This window comes from Bombus fervidus, chromosome 7, assembly GCF_041682495.2.
Source record: "Bombus fervidus isolate BK054 chromosome 7, iyBomFerv1, whole genome shotgun sequence".
NCBI classification, from domain to species: domain Eukaryota; kingdom Metazoa; phylum Arthropoda; class Insecta; order Hymenoptera; family Apidae; genus Bombus; species Bombus fervidus.
The window spans coordinates 6,498,009-6,513,471 of record NC_091523.1 but is presented as its reverse complement, the minus strand read 5'-3'; the positions used below and the strand labels follow the sequence as shown (position 1 = coordinate 6,513,471).

Below are 15,463 nucleotides of genomic sequence, written 5' to 3'. Positions count from 1 at the left end.
CCTACACATTCTACACTGTGACTGATTCTTTTATATACGTATCCTTTTACAATCAATCAGGTAACACCAAACATATGCAGAACATGTGCAGCTAAACACATTTGACTTACTGCGTCAAAATAACCGCCACTCGTGTGCAGTCAGTAACTCTACAGACTCTACTTATTGGATGAATCATGGATAGAAACCAATATGCTGCCAACCTAACCTGTAAAATACCCTATAAAGACTCTGTGTTACATAGTCATAACTTTTAAATCAGTGGATTCCGCGCCTTAAAAATTGCAATTTAGTATTCTATACATCAAAAACCACAAGATTATAAATAAGGAGATCAACAACTTTCAGATCCCTAAAGTAAAGTTCAGACTGATTTGGTAATTTGCCATTGAAAGATGAGATAGTTAAAAAGTACTTGTGCATATAGTGTAAAATGTATTTGAAAAGTTGGCATCACTTCGCGCACATGTTTTTTGTAGTAGTGCATTTTTCAATGAATTTATGTGCGACAAATACTACTCTAGATCCTGATACTATCAAAGTATGAAAGTATACAGTTCGAATTATTACATCTTTTGTGTATTTTAACTTTGTTATTGTATTATTAGTTTTTTGTAAGTGCTTTAAGAACCTAGAAAATTGCCAGCGATGCAATGTATCAAGTTTTCATTAGTGGATACCGTTTGGCCGAAGTGTCACACGGCAAGCCTTATTATGTTTACTGTATTGAGGTTCTGGAGTCCGAAAGTGGCACCCGATACTTTATTGAGAGAAGATACAGCGAATTTAATGCGCTACATCGCACGGTATGTTATTTCATTGTTTCATATCAAAGTCTTAATATTTGTATCAAAATGATGTTTCTGATCATGCAAACAAATATATCACCGATAAATATCTAAGTATACAATATGCAAATAAAGTCACATTGTTCGTTTTTTCTCTCTTTAACATCAATATTTTTAATTATTCTTCTTAATTCCAATTTTAATTTTTTTCCGTATTTTAAATGAAACAATAATACATATGAATATCTTTGGAGATCGTGTTGGTATTTCTTTTATGTATAATAAGTATCGTCATAGAATTGTAAGTAGTTAAACTTTCTATCTTCGTTATGATTCTCATGTTGCGATGCAAGAAAGAGAGAAACATATGTATCTTTATCCATGTCTAGAATATTTTCTGCTTTGCATGTACAAGGATAGCGATTTCTTTATTAAGCTTTCTTTCTCCATTCAATTTCGTTGGCATGAATAAGTTAGACCAGTATCCACGAGGATGTACGTTACTACAAAATATTAAATAATATGTACGCATTACATAATAACGTATATGTTTATATTTATATCATGAATTATGTTTGATGCATTAACGTTGTTTTTATTGCGAGAATACTTACTATTGTATATATATATTATAATAATTATGTTGTGACTTCTTTCAATTCAGTTAATTTAGTTCTTAATATGATGCATATGTAATTTAGGGAATAAAGTAAAACTGAATTTGTCCTCATCATATTCGGTATAATATTTCTCGATAGTGTGCTATTAGTCATATTAATAACTTGTTTTATCAGTGTTTTAGCGATATATGATGTATCGACTAACTATATTGTCGAACTTCTACGTATATGCAGTTAGTATTTTCGAGCTTTTTTAGAGCGTAACTGGATTGCGCGAAAGTTGCATGCGGAATAAAGTTAGTGGTAAAAATATCTAATACGTGTGTTCAGTTATTTATTTTCAATCATGTTTCAAATCGTAAGTTACATCTACATAAAGAATTGACAGTGTTTCAAATTCTTTTTACACATTCAAATAATGTATAAATTTTTATTTGTGTATAATCATTTAAAAAGTAGCAGTCTCACTTGCGTTATTGTTATTTATCAGAAATAAATACAAAATTTTGGACATAAGCTATGTTTTTTTTTTACGTATTTTTACTAATTAACTATAATTTACGCAAAATCAAACGTATGCGTATAAATGCATACAAATTAATAACATACCGACTGTCCGATATACTTTATGCTTTTCATGTTTAACTTTTCAAAGTTTTACTAAACTTTATTTCTCAAAATATTTAAATTTTATCCTTCGAGATTCTGCTACAGTACTTTCCAAATTTTAACATATCGGTATCATTATCGTATATGGAGTTTATTGGCATTTGTTTGATTATAGCTGAAGAAAGAAAACGCGGATGTTGCTCCGTTTCCGCCGAAGAAGGTAAGAAATTCCCAACCGAAGGTGCTTGAGCAAAGGCGAGCAGCATTGGAACTGTACATCCAGAAAATGTTAAGGCTCTCAGCCACCAAGCAACAGGTTCTCAATTTTCTGGGTATAGAAAGTCCAACACCCGGTGCTCCGTATAAAAAGTATGTACTCATGCAAGAGAATTTATAAAACTCGTTAACTTTGTGAAATATTATATCATATTAGGTATTGTCTTCGTTATTTTGTTACTTTATTTTAGGATCACGTTATTAGATGATTTTATACGGTTTTCCCAATATGTGTAATTATTAGATTGCGAATGTAATAAACTTGGTCTTAAATATAGAAATGTATTTGATCTTTACAAGAGTTTAACCATGTATTAGTACACTCCGCGACAAAACGATATCACACCCTCTTAATTTAATGTTTTTGCAACTTTTGCATAATAATAAATGCATCCAATTTTAATACTCAATAATTTTTGATGCGTAATACAGTCTGTTACTATAGAAAGTTGTACAGTAGAGTCTTATTATCCAATTTATATAACAAACGTATTTCTCAACATATTCTTCTTCTTTTCTAAAATTGCATGCCATTTCGAAAATCTCATTGCATCGTCGGAAATATTCTTCTGCTTCAGTACGTACAAGGATACGGAGGGAGGACAATATGTCGACACCAGTGCTCTTGGCCATCAACCTGTGCTAACTTTCCATTGTGATCCATATGTTCAGTCGAACATTAGTTCGAACAGTCTTCCAGATATCGTTATCAGCGGAGTACTTTTGGGTGTATACAAGTCCTGAGAAGCTTATCCTAAGCTTCTGCTTGTTACAACATCTTTTACGAAAAGCATAGAAAGGATTACACGCTTCGTGAAAAACTGCAGCTCTATATTATTATAATTCGGATGAAAATTAGGAAGGCGGTTTTTGCTCGTTCATCCTTATCTCGCCAGAGATAAAAATAAAGCGGTTCCATCCTGTATATATATATATGTATATATATATATGTATATTTATATATACATATATATATACTAACGCTTCGTTGTCAGGATACGCGACAATGTGTAATCTCTTTCGAAATTCGATTAACGAAGAACGTAAGAGAGAGAGAGAAAATCGAGCTTGCATGTAACGCGATTGCGTTTGTACTAATGTAAAAAGACCGGATTTAAAAATAAGGATTTTATACACATCTATGTAATTAAGGGACTTCACAGAAGAAATATATGCTTTGATATATTTGAATCATCGTCTCGTTTATTTCATCTCATTATTTTCAGAGTTTACATTACTTGTGACATTCATCTTAATTCTATTTAACTTTATCGTACTGGATATCTGGATTGTAAATGTAAATGTAACTCATAAGCGGATCTCTTGCGGTATTCTTTATTCGCATTAATTCGTTTACTACCGTTTACAGTAGATATCACGGACACTCGATAAAAATCCATCGTCGATATACCCGCTAGGTCATTGCTAGATGTATCACGATGGCATTTCCTTCGCGTCGGGGACACAGCGTTTTTCTTTTCTCTACGAGATGTTTGGCTTCGAGCAACGATTAATGTCGAACGATTTTATAAATATTACCGTGAAAAAAGAACAGGTTTCTTACTGTTTCCAGATAACGATATGCGCTTCTCTTTTCCCCCTTTATCAATTGTTTTTTTTGTTGTTGTTGCTATTGGTGATAGGCGATTACGCGATAGATTAGCGAGTGATTCATCTAGCGTCTGGTTGATAGAATTATAGCCTCGAGGTTAATTTGTTATTATCATTAAATCGGACCTATCGATTCCCTATCCTTAAATTTCTTCCTGTCGAACGCTAAAGAAGAGTAGACAGACGGGCAGAAGCATGAAACGGGTGAAAACGGTGAATTCAAGCGATGTAATTTGTTTGGTCCACTGGATCGGGCGTGTTTGCGTTGCACTCGACGCGCAGTATTCTCATTCTCGATGTATGTACTCGGGCCTTTGCTGAAAAATAGGAAATCTCTGTTTCTTTCGATTTCGCGGTCGCGAGGTTTCTTTCTCGCGTTCTGTTTTTTTTTTAGAAAAACTTGGAAAAATGAGTAAACACCGCAAACCGGAGACGCTGTGACAACGGTAGTAACCATGTATGTATGTATATGTGTATGTATGTATGTATATTGGCGATAGTAGGACCTTGTTTCGTATGTACAATCATACAACGCTTTTATGCTGTTACAATTATTATGTTATGATAATAAACTGAACTTCCCAAAAGGTAAACGCCTCGTTTTTCTTCTTTTTTTTTATATCAAATGTACCGCATTAAATGTGTATGTAATTATATACAAGCTCCTCAGTCTTGTGCGAAGTGTTAGACGATTTTAGGTTCTAGCACTTCCGCCTCGATGAAAACTAATCATGACGAATATTATATTACTTCTCGAATCATTTCTTTTTCTGTCAAACGTTTCGTTTCATTTCTTTCCTCTTGTTTCGATCGCTTTTCCCTTTGTATTTTCTCGCTATCTCGTTATACGCGATCGTAGTTACCGTATAACGAGCAAACCAGTCGAAAGACGATTTTTTCTTCATTTTTCATAATATGACCTGTGTTTTCGTCACGAGCTGGCGAGATATACAAAATTGATCATTGAACAGCTTATAATGTTAAACGTTACATCGTAATTTAGAAGTTTATTGCCTGTGCGTGGCAGTTTGTTTCATTGAACTTTCAATCGATTCCCATTTTGTCGGTCGATCTCGATTACATTCGTTTTCTTATATATCTTTTTGTAATTCGAAACGAAACGAAGGGAAAATCTAAACGATAGGTACATGTGTATTTATTCGCTAACTATAAAAGAATTATAAAGAAAATAAAAAAAAGATGCAGATTTCTTTTCAAAATAAGCGAATACAATCCTTTTATGACTTTCGAGGGGTGTGATTTTTATTATTACCAGTACCAATAATGCATCTCTAACATCTAATGAATTACTTATATCGTACAAGTTTCGAGGTGTAACTTAGAGAAAAATGGAGCTGTTGGTCGCCATTGAATCGCGGACAGTATAGGTCAACGCATCATTTTATAAGGCAATGTACTCTCAAAACAATATGGTAAAATCATTTCTGTCGTTCATGGATAAAACTTAATAAAAAAAAAAGAAAAAAAAAGAAAAGAAAACAGTAGCATTAAACGGTAGTAAATAATACTAATGGTAATATGTCAAAGGAGCCGTTATTATCATTCCTATACGTATATACATATACGTAATACTTATGATTTTTCCAAATGAAATGAGTATTATTGTACAAATCAGAAATTTCATATGCCGTTCCATATGCATACAACTTGCACGCGTGTTTGGATGACGTACAACGTTAACCCTTTATCTGATCATGTCACTTTTAAGCAGCGGTCTTCTTACACCTATATATCTTTCTGGTTGCTTTATTTCGTCGTATCGTTGTATGTACTATACGTACGTACGTACCGCTGCTCGAATTTTTGCATTTATCAAATAAAGGATTAAATGTAGATCATTGTTTCTGGGCGCAACAACAGACGTACTTTGAGCAACCAACCGTTTTTAATGGTTCGTTCACGCGTCGACTGTTTTATTAACGTTCCTTATCGACACTTGGACGATGACTTAAATAATAAATGCAACGCCCTGAAACGAATACATTTTAAAGGTATTACACGTGATGAGAATGAATAATCGTATTATCTGATCTAAACTATTCAAATATTTAAACTATCAGTACTAATACTCAAAGAATCGCCTATTGCTTTCAGAATTCAAAGTGACCGTAATTTTAACGTCACTGGCAACTTTTCTCCGCTTTCATTCTACAGTGAACGCGCGAACGAAAAGTTCTCGATGGTTTTGTAAACCGGTAGAGAACGATATCAGCGATGTTTGCATAGTATAGCTGAAGAACGGCGCGGTTGGATGACTCGTTTTATGTGCCTTTATCGATTACTTCTACGTATATGCCATCGTCTACGTCAACGTGATTCCAGCTACACTCTAACTAATATTAATTAGGGCTACGATACTATGTACAGAAAACGCATTGCATTGGCACAGCAAACATGTGTGCCTGGACTGCCATCCATCGTTTCGACGCATAGCGTACACCCGTGTACTTAGCTACTCATTCGTCATGCTCTCGTATCTTATCATAGCGAAATAATCGTGACGTATACATTAAAGATTTTTCCATTCTACTGTAACATTTTCTATCGATTTTCTATTCGAACAATTCTTTTTTTTTCATTCAATTTTATCCAATGAGAATATCTCTGCCCAACTTCTACAGCTTACTACACTTGCTATGTTTCGTTTAAAGGTAGTAAGTTATATTACTGACATCTTTAGCAAAATATTATATTTTACTATCTTTTTTCGGGCCAAAGAAACATCTTCTATACTTTTTTTTGCAATTACTGCTATTTTCTATAGTTGGGCAGATCCGTTTGTACTATACGATACGATTATTTTCGAAATTATATTCGAGCGGTAGCATTTTGGTTTATTTACGAGTCTTTTGCAAAGATACAATCGTTTGATTAATATTTTTTACAGAACGTAAAACTAAATAAAATAAAACGGCATCAGCATTCCATGCATGTGGTAAAATCAACTGATCGGTGTTTCCCGGCACCGATCTCCAACGTTCTATGTGATTAATTATAAAATACAGTAGATTGTGGTGAGATTAGATAGTTTCTAGTACAAACGGTTCACTTATCAAGCATCGTTCTCTATATATATTTATGATATGAAGTTAACCAAGGTCTATGCATTTATCGTGTACGTGTTAGTAATTTCTAAAGTCTGAACGAAACAACAAAGCGCGAGTTTTTATTGTTACAATAATCGATGAAAGAGAATATTTCATTTGTAACTATTAAAAATGACTTTGTGTCAGTGAATTATTGTTGTCCAAATGGATAGCTTAATGGGTATATGTTTGTCGTGATAATGGTTCTACGACAGATATCTGCCAATGTTGACGATGTTACAAAATGAACGTTACAAAGAATAGATTACAGAGAGTTTAACTGATCCACGTAATTACGAAGACATATCAACTAATATTTTTAACCAATAATTACCTCGTTTATCGAGTTTGACCAATCATTTTGATAAAACATTTCAAGCGGATTATCATAATTGAAAATATCAGTTGTAAAGCCTGACAAGCCTACGTTATGACTTAAGATTTAAGCTTTTAAGAATTACGTATATCTTTTCGTCTCTTTTAATGATGAATTAACGATGAATTATATAATTTTGATGAAATAGGATAATCGGAGATCGGAGAAAGCTTGCGGGAACATAAATGTCGGATTATCCGAGAAATTCATCGATTCAGTCGATTTTCGATATATCATTCGTAGCTTCTGTGAATAATATCGAAGATATTTAAGAAATATGATTTACGTTCGTACAAAAGTGCCTTTTAAATTAATCTTTATTACTTGTTCTAAAGCTTACTACTTTAGTAGTTTTAATTAATTGCAAGGCATAATATCGATACGACTTTCCTGGACTCCCACTGGATCGTTCTTCCAACGATCATCTTCGTCATTCATTTTTAGGGTATTTTTATTCAAGCCATTGTGTAATATCAAAAGGAAAGGGGATCGTTACAACATACGGAACGAGGCTACGCGATATAAAAAATAAAGGAATGCTACTTTCACGCACGTTATTCGAATCTACAAGAAAACTTTGTAAAGGAACAGGCGATCATTAACGAGCGAACCATAGAACTTGTCCGGCTTTACGAGGAGTTAACAATTATCGAACTTTCTACAATAAACGCAAAACATGATAGACGTCTGACTCAAACTGACATGATTCTAAATTCGCCAATCGTTGCTAATTTTCATTGATTAATCTCCGGAAAAATCCACATCCGATAACCTTAACCTTGACACACGATATCAAGCTCACTCTCCTGAGTAACCTTGCACAGGTTTAAGCCACCCATCATTGGTTATTAAAAAACTATTAACGAAGAAAAATTGAAAAACCTACCGTAATTTTCTCAGAAATCTGAACTTTTTCACACCAATTGTTTTCATATTAGTTATTTATGTTAGTATTGAAATCCACCGCAAAAGAAACTAGGGTCTAACCTAACCTAACTCCGCATTTTCTGAACGATGGATAAGCCACATACGTCGTGGATACAAACTTGATATATTTATATTATTCGCGTTTGTTTATACGCGGAAAGGCGACAAATATTTCGCAAATATTTCCGTACTTGGTATGGCAAAGTTTAGATTTCTGGGAAAATTACGGTACGTTTTTCAATATTTCTTTGTTAATAACCTTTTAATAAACAACGATCAGCGACTCTAAACTTTTGAAGGTTAATCAGAAAGGTGATCGTGGTAACACATGTCAAGCTCAAAGTTATCGGACGTGAATACTTCTTCGGAAGTTCGTTTGCTGCTTATCAATCGATTGGCAGTCCTGGCTTCTACTTGGAATGTTGTATTTACTTTACCTAATTAATGCGATCGTTATTACGTTCTAACCTAGCGCTAGCGCGTGACGTGTTTTCGGTTTAACAATATGCGTCGGTAAATTTTCAGTGAAGATTTCTTCTACCGGATGAACGTCGCGTCGATTCGACTTTCAAATGTACGGGGAGGGAAAGAATTGTGGGAGCGTCTAAGAACTATGCAGAGAGAAAACGTTCCCGGTTCACTGGAATAACTCGAATACGTCCAAATTATTCGAATCGTTTGAATACTTGACCCATTGCGCGAGATATCGCGGAATCCTTCGAAACTTTCCAACTACGGCAAGACCGATTTTCTGAGTAAAACGGTCGACTCTCCCCTTACGAATTCGTTTGCCACCCGCAAAATGGATTTCTTCCCTTGATCCCTGGCGTAAACCGCGCGGAAGATTAGCATCGGGTTAACGTCGTTCGAGAATCGGTTTCTGCCTTGTGAATTCGATTTTTCGTTGAGTCAATATTGAAATGTTTGTCACTGTGTGTGCTGATTGTTAATTCGTGACAAAGGGAAACGTTGGTTAGCTAGATTTTTGAAACGTAGATAATAGAAAGTGACAATCGTGTATGTAACCGTATGTAACCAATGTTTTCAACGAATCGACTTGTACGTTCTTCCGTGTAAGAGTCTTCGAGTTTTTATGTCACAATCTCGTTTTTGTTTCAGCATGAAAATTAGTAAATTTCTTCGAATATATTTCTACATCGACAGTTTCATTTTCGTCACATTAAATTGTTTTATGTTAAAAACAGCGATTCACTTCTATAAAACTGCACGTAATAATTCGTACAAATACCATTTTCGCGTCACACGTGACTTTTGGCGCGTTTTTATGATCAGTTTCATCTTCTTTTTCCTCGATGTAAAAAATAATCTTACCGTTACGATCTCTCGATTCAAAGTGAACTCGAATATAATGTATAAACGATGAAATGCACATGCTCGGAAATAGGGCTAGCGTGCAAGCGTTTCTGTCTTAAAAATTAAATGAGAGAAACAATAAAGGTAAAAGAAAAACGAGTAGGAAAACATGATCGAGCAAAATCTAGTGTTCCCCTAACAGGGTAAATCTCGTTCTAAGTTTGGCGCGATCAAGTCAATTTTAAACGGAGTAATAATATGTACAATCGTCCTTACAATAACTAATCACGTAAACTCTAATAAAACGCTTTGTATACATGTACATCCATAATATTTTATACATATATATATACATATGAATATATATATATATATCTATATACATATGTATATATATATATTTATATGCCTCCTCGATTCCTCTAATTTAGAAATATTATAGCATATAACAATCCGCCAATATGACTTATATAAAAATTATATACATATATAACTTTCAATTTTATATATATATATAATTTCTCATCTCGACACAAGGTACCTAAGTTGGATGTGTTTTTTTTTTCTGTATAATATAAACATCATATTTCGTAAAATATTTTTTTTGCCGAACACTCAGTTGTTAGTCGTTCTTCGCGAAGTCGAACATTAACGAGATCATCGTGGGTGCTCGGCGGAATTTTAATTAAAAAAGATCGCGGACTTTCATAAAGACCGTCGAAAAAAGTGTGTAATTAGCTGCCTTTTTCATTTAACGCGATTTTTTTTCTCATTCGTATATTATATTTTATCTATGCGGATTAAAAAAAAAAATATATGAATATATATATATTTTTTGTATATACGTGTATATACATATACATGTACACACACACATACACACATAAATGTATACACTCGTATATGTATGTATATATGTATATGTGTGTGTGTATATATATATAGACATATGCAATAATGGAAATGCGATGTTTACATATACATGTATCAAAGATTCATGCGGCACACGCGTATACATGTATACGTAAACAATATTAATGCGTACCACTGCTGTCCGCGTGACGAGTAGCGTAGCGAATGAATGTTCTCGACCTTGCTTCTAAATGATTTCAACGATAAAAAACAATTTCTACTTATTATGTACACGACTTTCTTCTTTCTTCCAGCACGCAACTTCAGACCATTCTCTACGTTGCTCCTTCATTGTATTCAGACCGTGTCTCTCTATTAATGGCCGTTTCAATACGCGTATGTTATAATCTCTATCTAGCATGTGTGTTTGCGTCAAGCTTCCTCATTATTCGAATCGATCGTTTATTATTTCTTCTTTTCCGTGCTATTATTGGTAACGCTCAGTGACAATCAGTGAAAATCGATGTATCTACTTAGAATTCGTCTTACCGTTTCCTTTACTGTTCGAAGCATATCAGAATCGGCGTGGCAGTGTTGGTTCATGAGAGCAGCCGGACGTTTGCCCATTGATATTAGAATCGACGATGAAAAGAGCAGAGGGTACATGTATCCTCTTAACAACATCTGTCAAACGAAAGACGATGGTCTCTAACGATTTTCCAACCGTTCTAAAAGTCCATGAGTTTCTGAAACATCTCGAATATTCGCTTTTCCTGGCGTCTAAAAGCACGGCTAAAGCTAATTTTCGCAATCGTTCCATCTCTCTATACCGACACGTTAATTTCACGCGGAACTAGAAAATCGAATCGCTCTATTTTTGCGATATCACGGTCACCTTTCTTGACTTTCTATATTCAGATTCCTCCTTTGTTCTTTTTCCATCTTACTCGATATTTGGGACAAACGTTAGCCGCAGTTTGTTACAGGCGCTCTATCCGCCCTTAAGCTGTAAAGGAAATATGCCCAGTGTTCGCTATTGTGCGCTAGTAAGACCGATTTACGCCATTGTCAAAGACATCTTGCCAAACACGCCAAGACTCCCCTTCTTCTTTCAAGTTTCCTCTCCTCCCGAGCTTTCTTCGAGGATACTTTGTCGTAGAGAACTATCGTACACGCTACCAAGTTTTCGCTAAGGTGTCGGATAACACGCAGTATCGGCTCTAAGGAATACATACCAGCTGAAGCGAATCGCGCGAATGCGTTTATCTGAACCTTTGTCGCGTCCTCCTCTTCATTGATTTTATTATATTATATACTGATTGATCTTGGCGAAAGGAATTCACCGGAACTTTTCCTCCAGTTTCTAGCTTCTTGCAACATTTTTCCACAAAATCAGATCGTTCGAAGAAACGATTAAATTCATTTAAAACTATATCTCTATATACCGCACGATAGAATCTTTATTATCCGAATTTTTATATCTTGAACATTTTATTATTTGATCGTCTTTTCTACGAAGATGTACTTTGCTCTGCTTTAAATTTGATTAGGGTACAGTATAGCGTAGCGTAGCATAGTAGTACGTATATACACAATTAAAATAAGTTGAAAAACGATCTCCTTTTTAAGACGATTTCCTTTCTCTAAATACCTTTCTTAATTACACTAATACTTCTACCAGCGGCGAAAAATAAAATGCGAGAGATCATTGTTCTTAGTGTTTCACCTAACACTGGAAGAAGGATACCGAATTTAGAAGAAATTCAAATGAAAATTCTGAAATCTCTGTGCGATGAAATTACCGATAAAGGAAGATAGAAACTTTCGTATTATTTTTTTCTACTTACGTTATAAATATTCCTGTGTATTTTTTCTAAAACGTATAAAAACTATTAGCAGTTCGGGTATCGAAAGTTCTATCTTTCATTTCCACATTTATAAAACTTAAAACCATTTTGACCTCACGGAGGTATCCTGCAGTCAAATGAAGTCATCGATAATCGGATTCGAGCGATTCATTCGCAACGTAGTATCACTTCGTTTATCTTATAGAATAAAAATAAAGAAAAGAAAAAGATACACCTCCACACCTCGCCCGGAACACCGTTAACAGTGATAAATTGATTCGTAACACGTCCCAGCCAAAAATACATAACTTCTCGAAGGCGCCACAACGCGGTAAATGTTTCTTCCTTATTACTTTTCATTTTAATAACCGTACACGTGCTTCAACACCACGATTCTCTCTTGCTAATAACCAATATACTCACAGCACGGCAATAAGTGCACAACAATACTTTGAATAAGTCTTACATAAGTCTCTCTCTCTTTCTCTCTCTCTCTCTTTCGCTCTCGCGCGCTCGCTCTCTCTTTCTCTCTCTTTTCATCTTCACCAACTTATCATTGTCCTCTTCCACTATCGAATATTTATTTTTAAACGAAACGCATAAATGAGGCACTTGCCCGAATCTATACCGGTCGCATTCTCCCGTTCCTGTTTTATAAATCAGAAATTTGCCAACAATTAATATACGGAAGGCACGCCTCGTCTCGTGCGAATGCTTGGAACGTCGTTCCATGGGACCACGTTTCTCAAACTTTCACCCTTTCTGGTTGTCTCATTGAATATTTTCTCTCTCTACGTCTCAACTGTTGGAACTATCTCCAACTTTGTCTCGAGGATCGTGAACAAAGTGAATCTGATAGACATTGCGCAGCAAGCAACTTTTTCTTCTTGTAAAACGAGTAGCTTGTTTTTTTGGCGAGTTTTTGTCTACTGGGATTTTCTTGGTTGCTTGTCAACGGTCAAGGGGCCATGGGGGCCAAAGTTCGCAGAAGGTAGTTTGAGAAACGAGGATCCAAGTGCTGAACGCTTCGTCTTCGTCCTTAAATCACCGTTCTTAGGTTCTAAGCACCTAAGCAGGCCACTGCTACGAACACAGTCTCTCCTCTGATCGTATCACATTACACAGCTACGAGTCGATCCTTTGTCCCATCGTCGTTGTTGCATGGTTATATTCCTTTTTGTGTGGCCTTTCATTTCCCATATCCTTCCATTGCCGTACTGGTGAGAAACGGAAAGGAAGAATTCGAAAATCGATCGAATTCCGTACAAAAATTAGCTCAAGGTGTGGTTGGAGCGTCCGATACACGATGCCGCGCTTAAAGACATCGGAAAGAGCCTGAAGTGATATACCTTAAAAAAATATTTTCAAAGTCCGCGTGTCTCTGTTCTCGCGATACATCTCAGACGATATGACACGTGACACCGGAAGTGGTCTTGCAACGTACACGGTCGGTCTGTACACGATCATGAACGACGACAAAAAAGAAATACGTACATATCTCGAGTACACGTTCTCGAGGTATCTCAGGTAACGGCGACACTAAGTATGCATATAACATCGTGGTCTTCTTTCGTAGACTCGTTCTCCGTACAAGAAAGCATACGGATCAAGATGTTTTCGCGATCACGAAGGATAGTTGCAATAGGAAACGCAAGAGCGATCGTGGAAGAAGAGAACTAACTAAACCGCTCCGAAGCTAATCCGCTCGGTCTTTCGGTACGCGTTTCTCCTTCCGATCGAAATCTTTTCTCTCTCGATCGATCGCGGGACGACGGTGTTCTCTGAGAGTCGTCTTACGTTTCATCACGGGTTATCCAACTTTGTATTCTTCGCTTGAATCCGAAAGGAGACAACTTGCGTCACTTGCGCGCCGTTTCGTACGTCAATCCACGGCGGAAGAACATTGAGCTCGCACCGACGCGTTTCTTTCGACAACTCGAGCTCCTGAACAAACGACTCTCTCCGTCGGCCATCGATCGTGATCTGGGCGGTGGGCTTCGTCTGGCGTCGTACTGATTCCCCACGTACATCATCATGTCGTTAAAGTTCGGCAGGAACTGTGGATTGAACAGCGACAAGATTCTTTCATTGAGTTCCCTGGGATCACGAGTGGGTACCATGTAATGATCGCGCGTGCTCGATTCGTTGCCGCGATTCAAATCGCTGACTATTCGTTGATGTCCCTGGCAGAGACCATCGAGACTGTTCGCGCTGCTGCTGCTGCTACTGCTGTTGTAATCCTGAAGCCTGTTCACCGATTCCGTTAACGTTGTCTCCGTATACTCTCGCGCGGCGAACTGGTGGTCGTATCTTCTGTCGTAATCGGTCACCTTCGACATCGATCGTGAATCGTAAGGCACCCCCCTGTAGGTGGCAAGGAACTCGAGCGATCTCTCCTCATTGACCACACCTTCGTAGGCATCCCCGTCACGTCTGGCCAGATGATCAAGCAGGGAACCGGCGGTGACACGTGCCAACCGATTCTCCTCGTCGATGTTATCCAGATGATCGTCGTTGTCGTCGTCATCGTTGTCGTCGTCGTCGTCGTCGTCGTCGTTGCGATCGTCTGATTCCGCGAGATCGGAGGAAGAGGAGGAAGAAGAAGAGCCGGAACCCGTGGGGTCCTGCGGCAAGCCTCAGACGGCCCTGTGTCGTCTTCTATATCATATGTACGTCTTCTTCACTTTCTGCACCGGCTTGTTCTCCGCCGACGAGTTGGCGTTCTTGCCATTTGGATTCTTAGGTGGTACGTTCAGCACCAAGTTGATCGACTTGTTGTTGAAACCTGGAGATTCCGAACTTTCCGTCAATCGGTTCAGTTGTTGTCGTTGCTCCGACGGTTCCGGATAAGGGGCACTGCGTAGCCTCTGAGAAAACCAGAAACCGGAAGCGAATCCGGCTACCAGCGAGAAGAAGCAGGTTCCTATCAGGGCACCGGTCAGAGTCTGAGCGGAGTACACCACCGGTGTTGCGATCACGTCTGCAATGAAAGCTGAATCAGTATCGGAGGAGACTGGATAGCACGATTTATCGTCTCTTGAAGGAAAGACGGGCTTTTTCATGGACATTGTTCGCCGGAAGAAGAAATCGTAAAAGAGGAACGGGAAGGAAACAGATTTATCCGGCGAGGAACGCG

The 15,463-nt window shown here is 37.0% G+C and overlaps 3 protein-coding genes across 5 annotated transcripts in view; 1 reads left to right on the top strand and 2 right to left on the bottom strand.

The window, feature by feature from the left end:
- Window positions 1-456: 456 nt before the first annotated feature.
- Window positions 457-4,293, top strand: LOC139989077 (sorting nexin-24). The gene is made up of 3 exons (XM_072006996.1): window positions 457-806; window positions 2,193-2,386; window positions 2,872-4,293. The coding sequence occupies exons 1-3, from the start codon at window positions 654-656 to the stop codon at window positions 3,035-3,037; spliced, it is 513 nt and encodes a 170-aa protein (XP_071863097.1). The 5' UTR covers window positions 457-653; the 3' UTR covers window positions 3,038-4,293.
- On the bottom strand, window positions 3,470-14,963 carry LOC139988861 (uncharacterized; the record flags this gene model as incomplete). Its single annotated transcript, XM_072006647.1, has 1 exon — window positions 3,470-14,963. A coding segment is annotated over one exon (777 nt), but the record flags the coding sequence as incomplete, so codon positions are not given.
- LOC139989066 (semaphorin-1A) overlaps window positions 14,962-15,463 on the bottom strand; it is a 368,578-nt gene continuing 368,076 nt past the window's right edge. For all 3 annotated transcript variants that reach the window (XM_072006980.1, XM_072006978.1, XM_072006979.1), the window contains one exon: window positions 14,962-15,307. In XM_072006980.1, coding sequence (XP_071863081.1) covers window positions 14,991-15,307 — 317 coding nt within the window. In that variant the 3' untranslated portion in view covers window positions 14,962-14,990. The remainder of the gene's footprint in view (window positions 15,308-15,463) is intronic.

What these genes read in the sequence shown, in the direction of transcription:
- LOC139989077 (XM_072006996.1), top strand. Translation starts at nt 654, where the DNA reads ATGTATCAAGTTTTCATTAGTGGATACCGTTTGGCCGAAGTGTCACAC. An exon ending in TTAATGCGCTACATCGCACG is followed by an intron (nt 807 to 2,192) that starts GTATGTTATTTC and finishes GTTTGATTATAG; the next exon opens with CTGAAGAAAGAAAACGCGGA. An exon ending in CCCGGTGCTCCGTATAAAAA is followed by an intron (nt 2,387 to 2,871) that starts GTATGTACTCAT and finishes CTTCTGCTTCAG; the next exon opens with TACGTACAAGGATACGGAGG.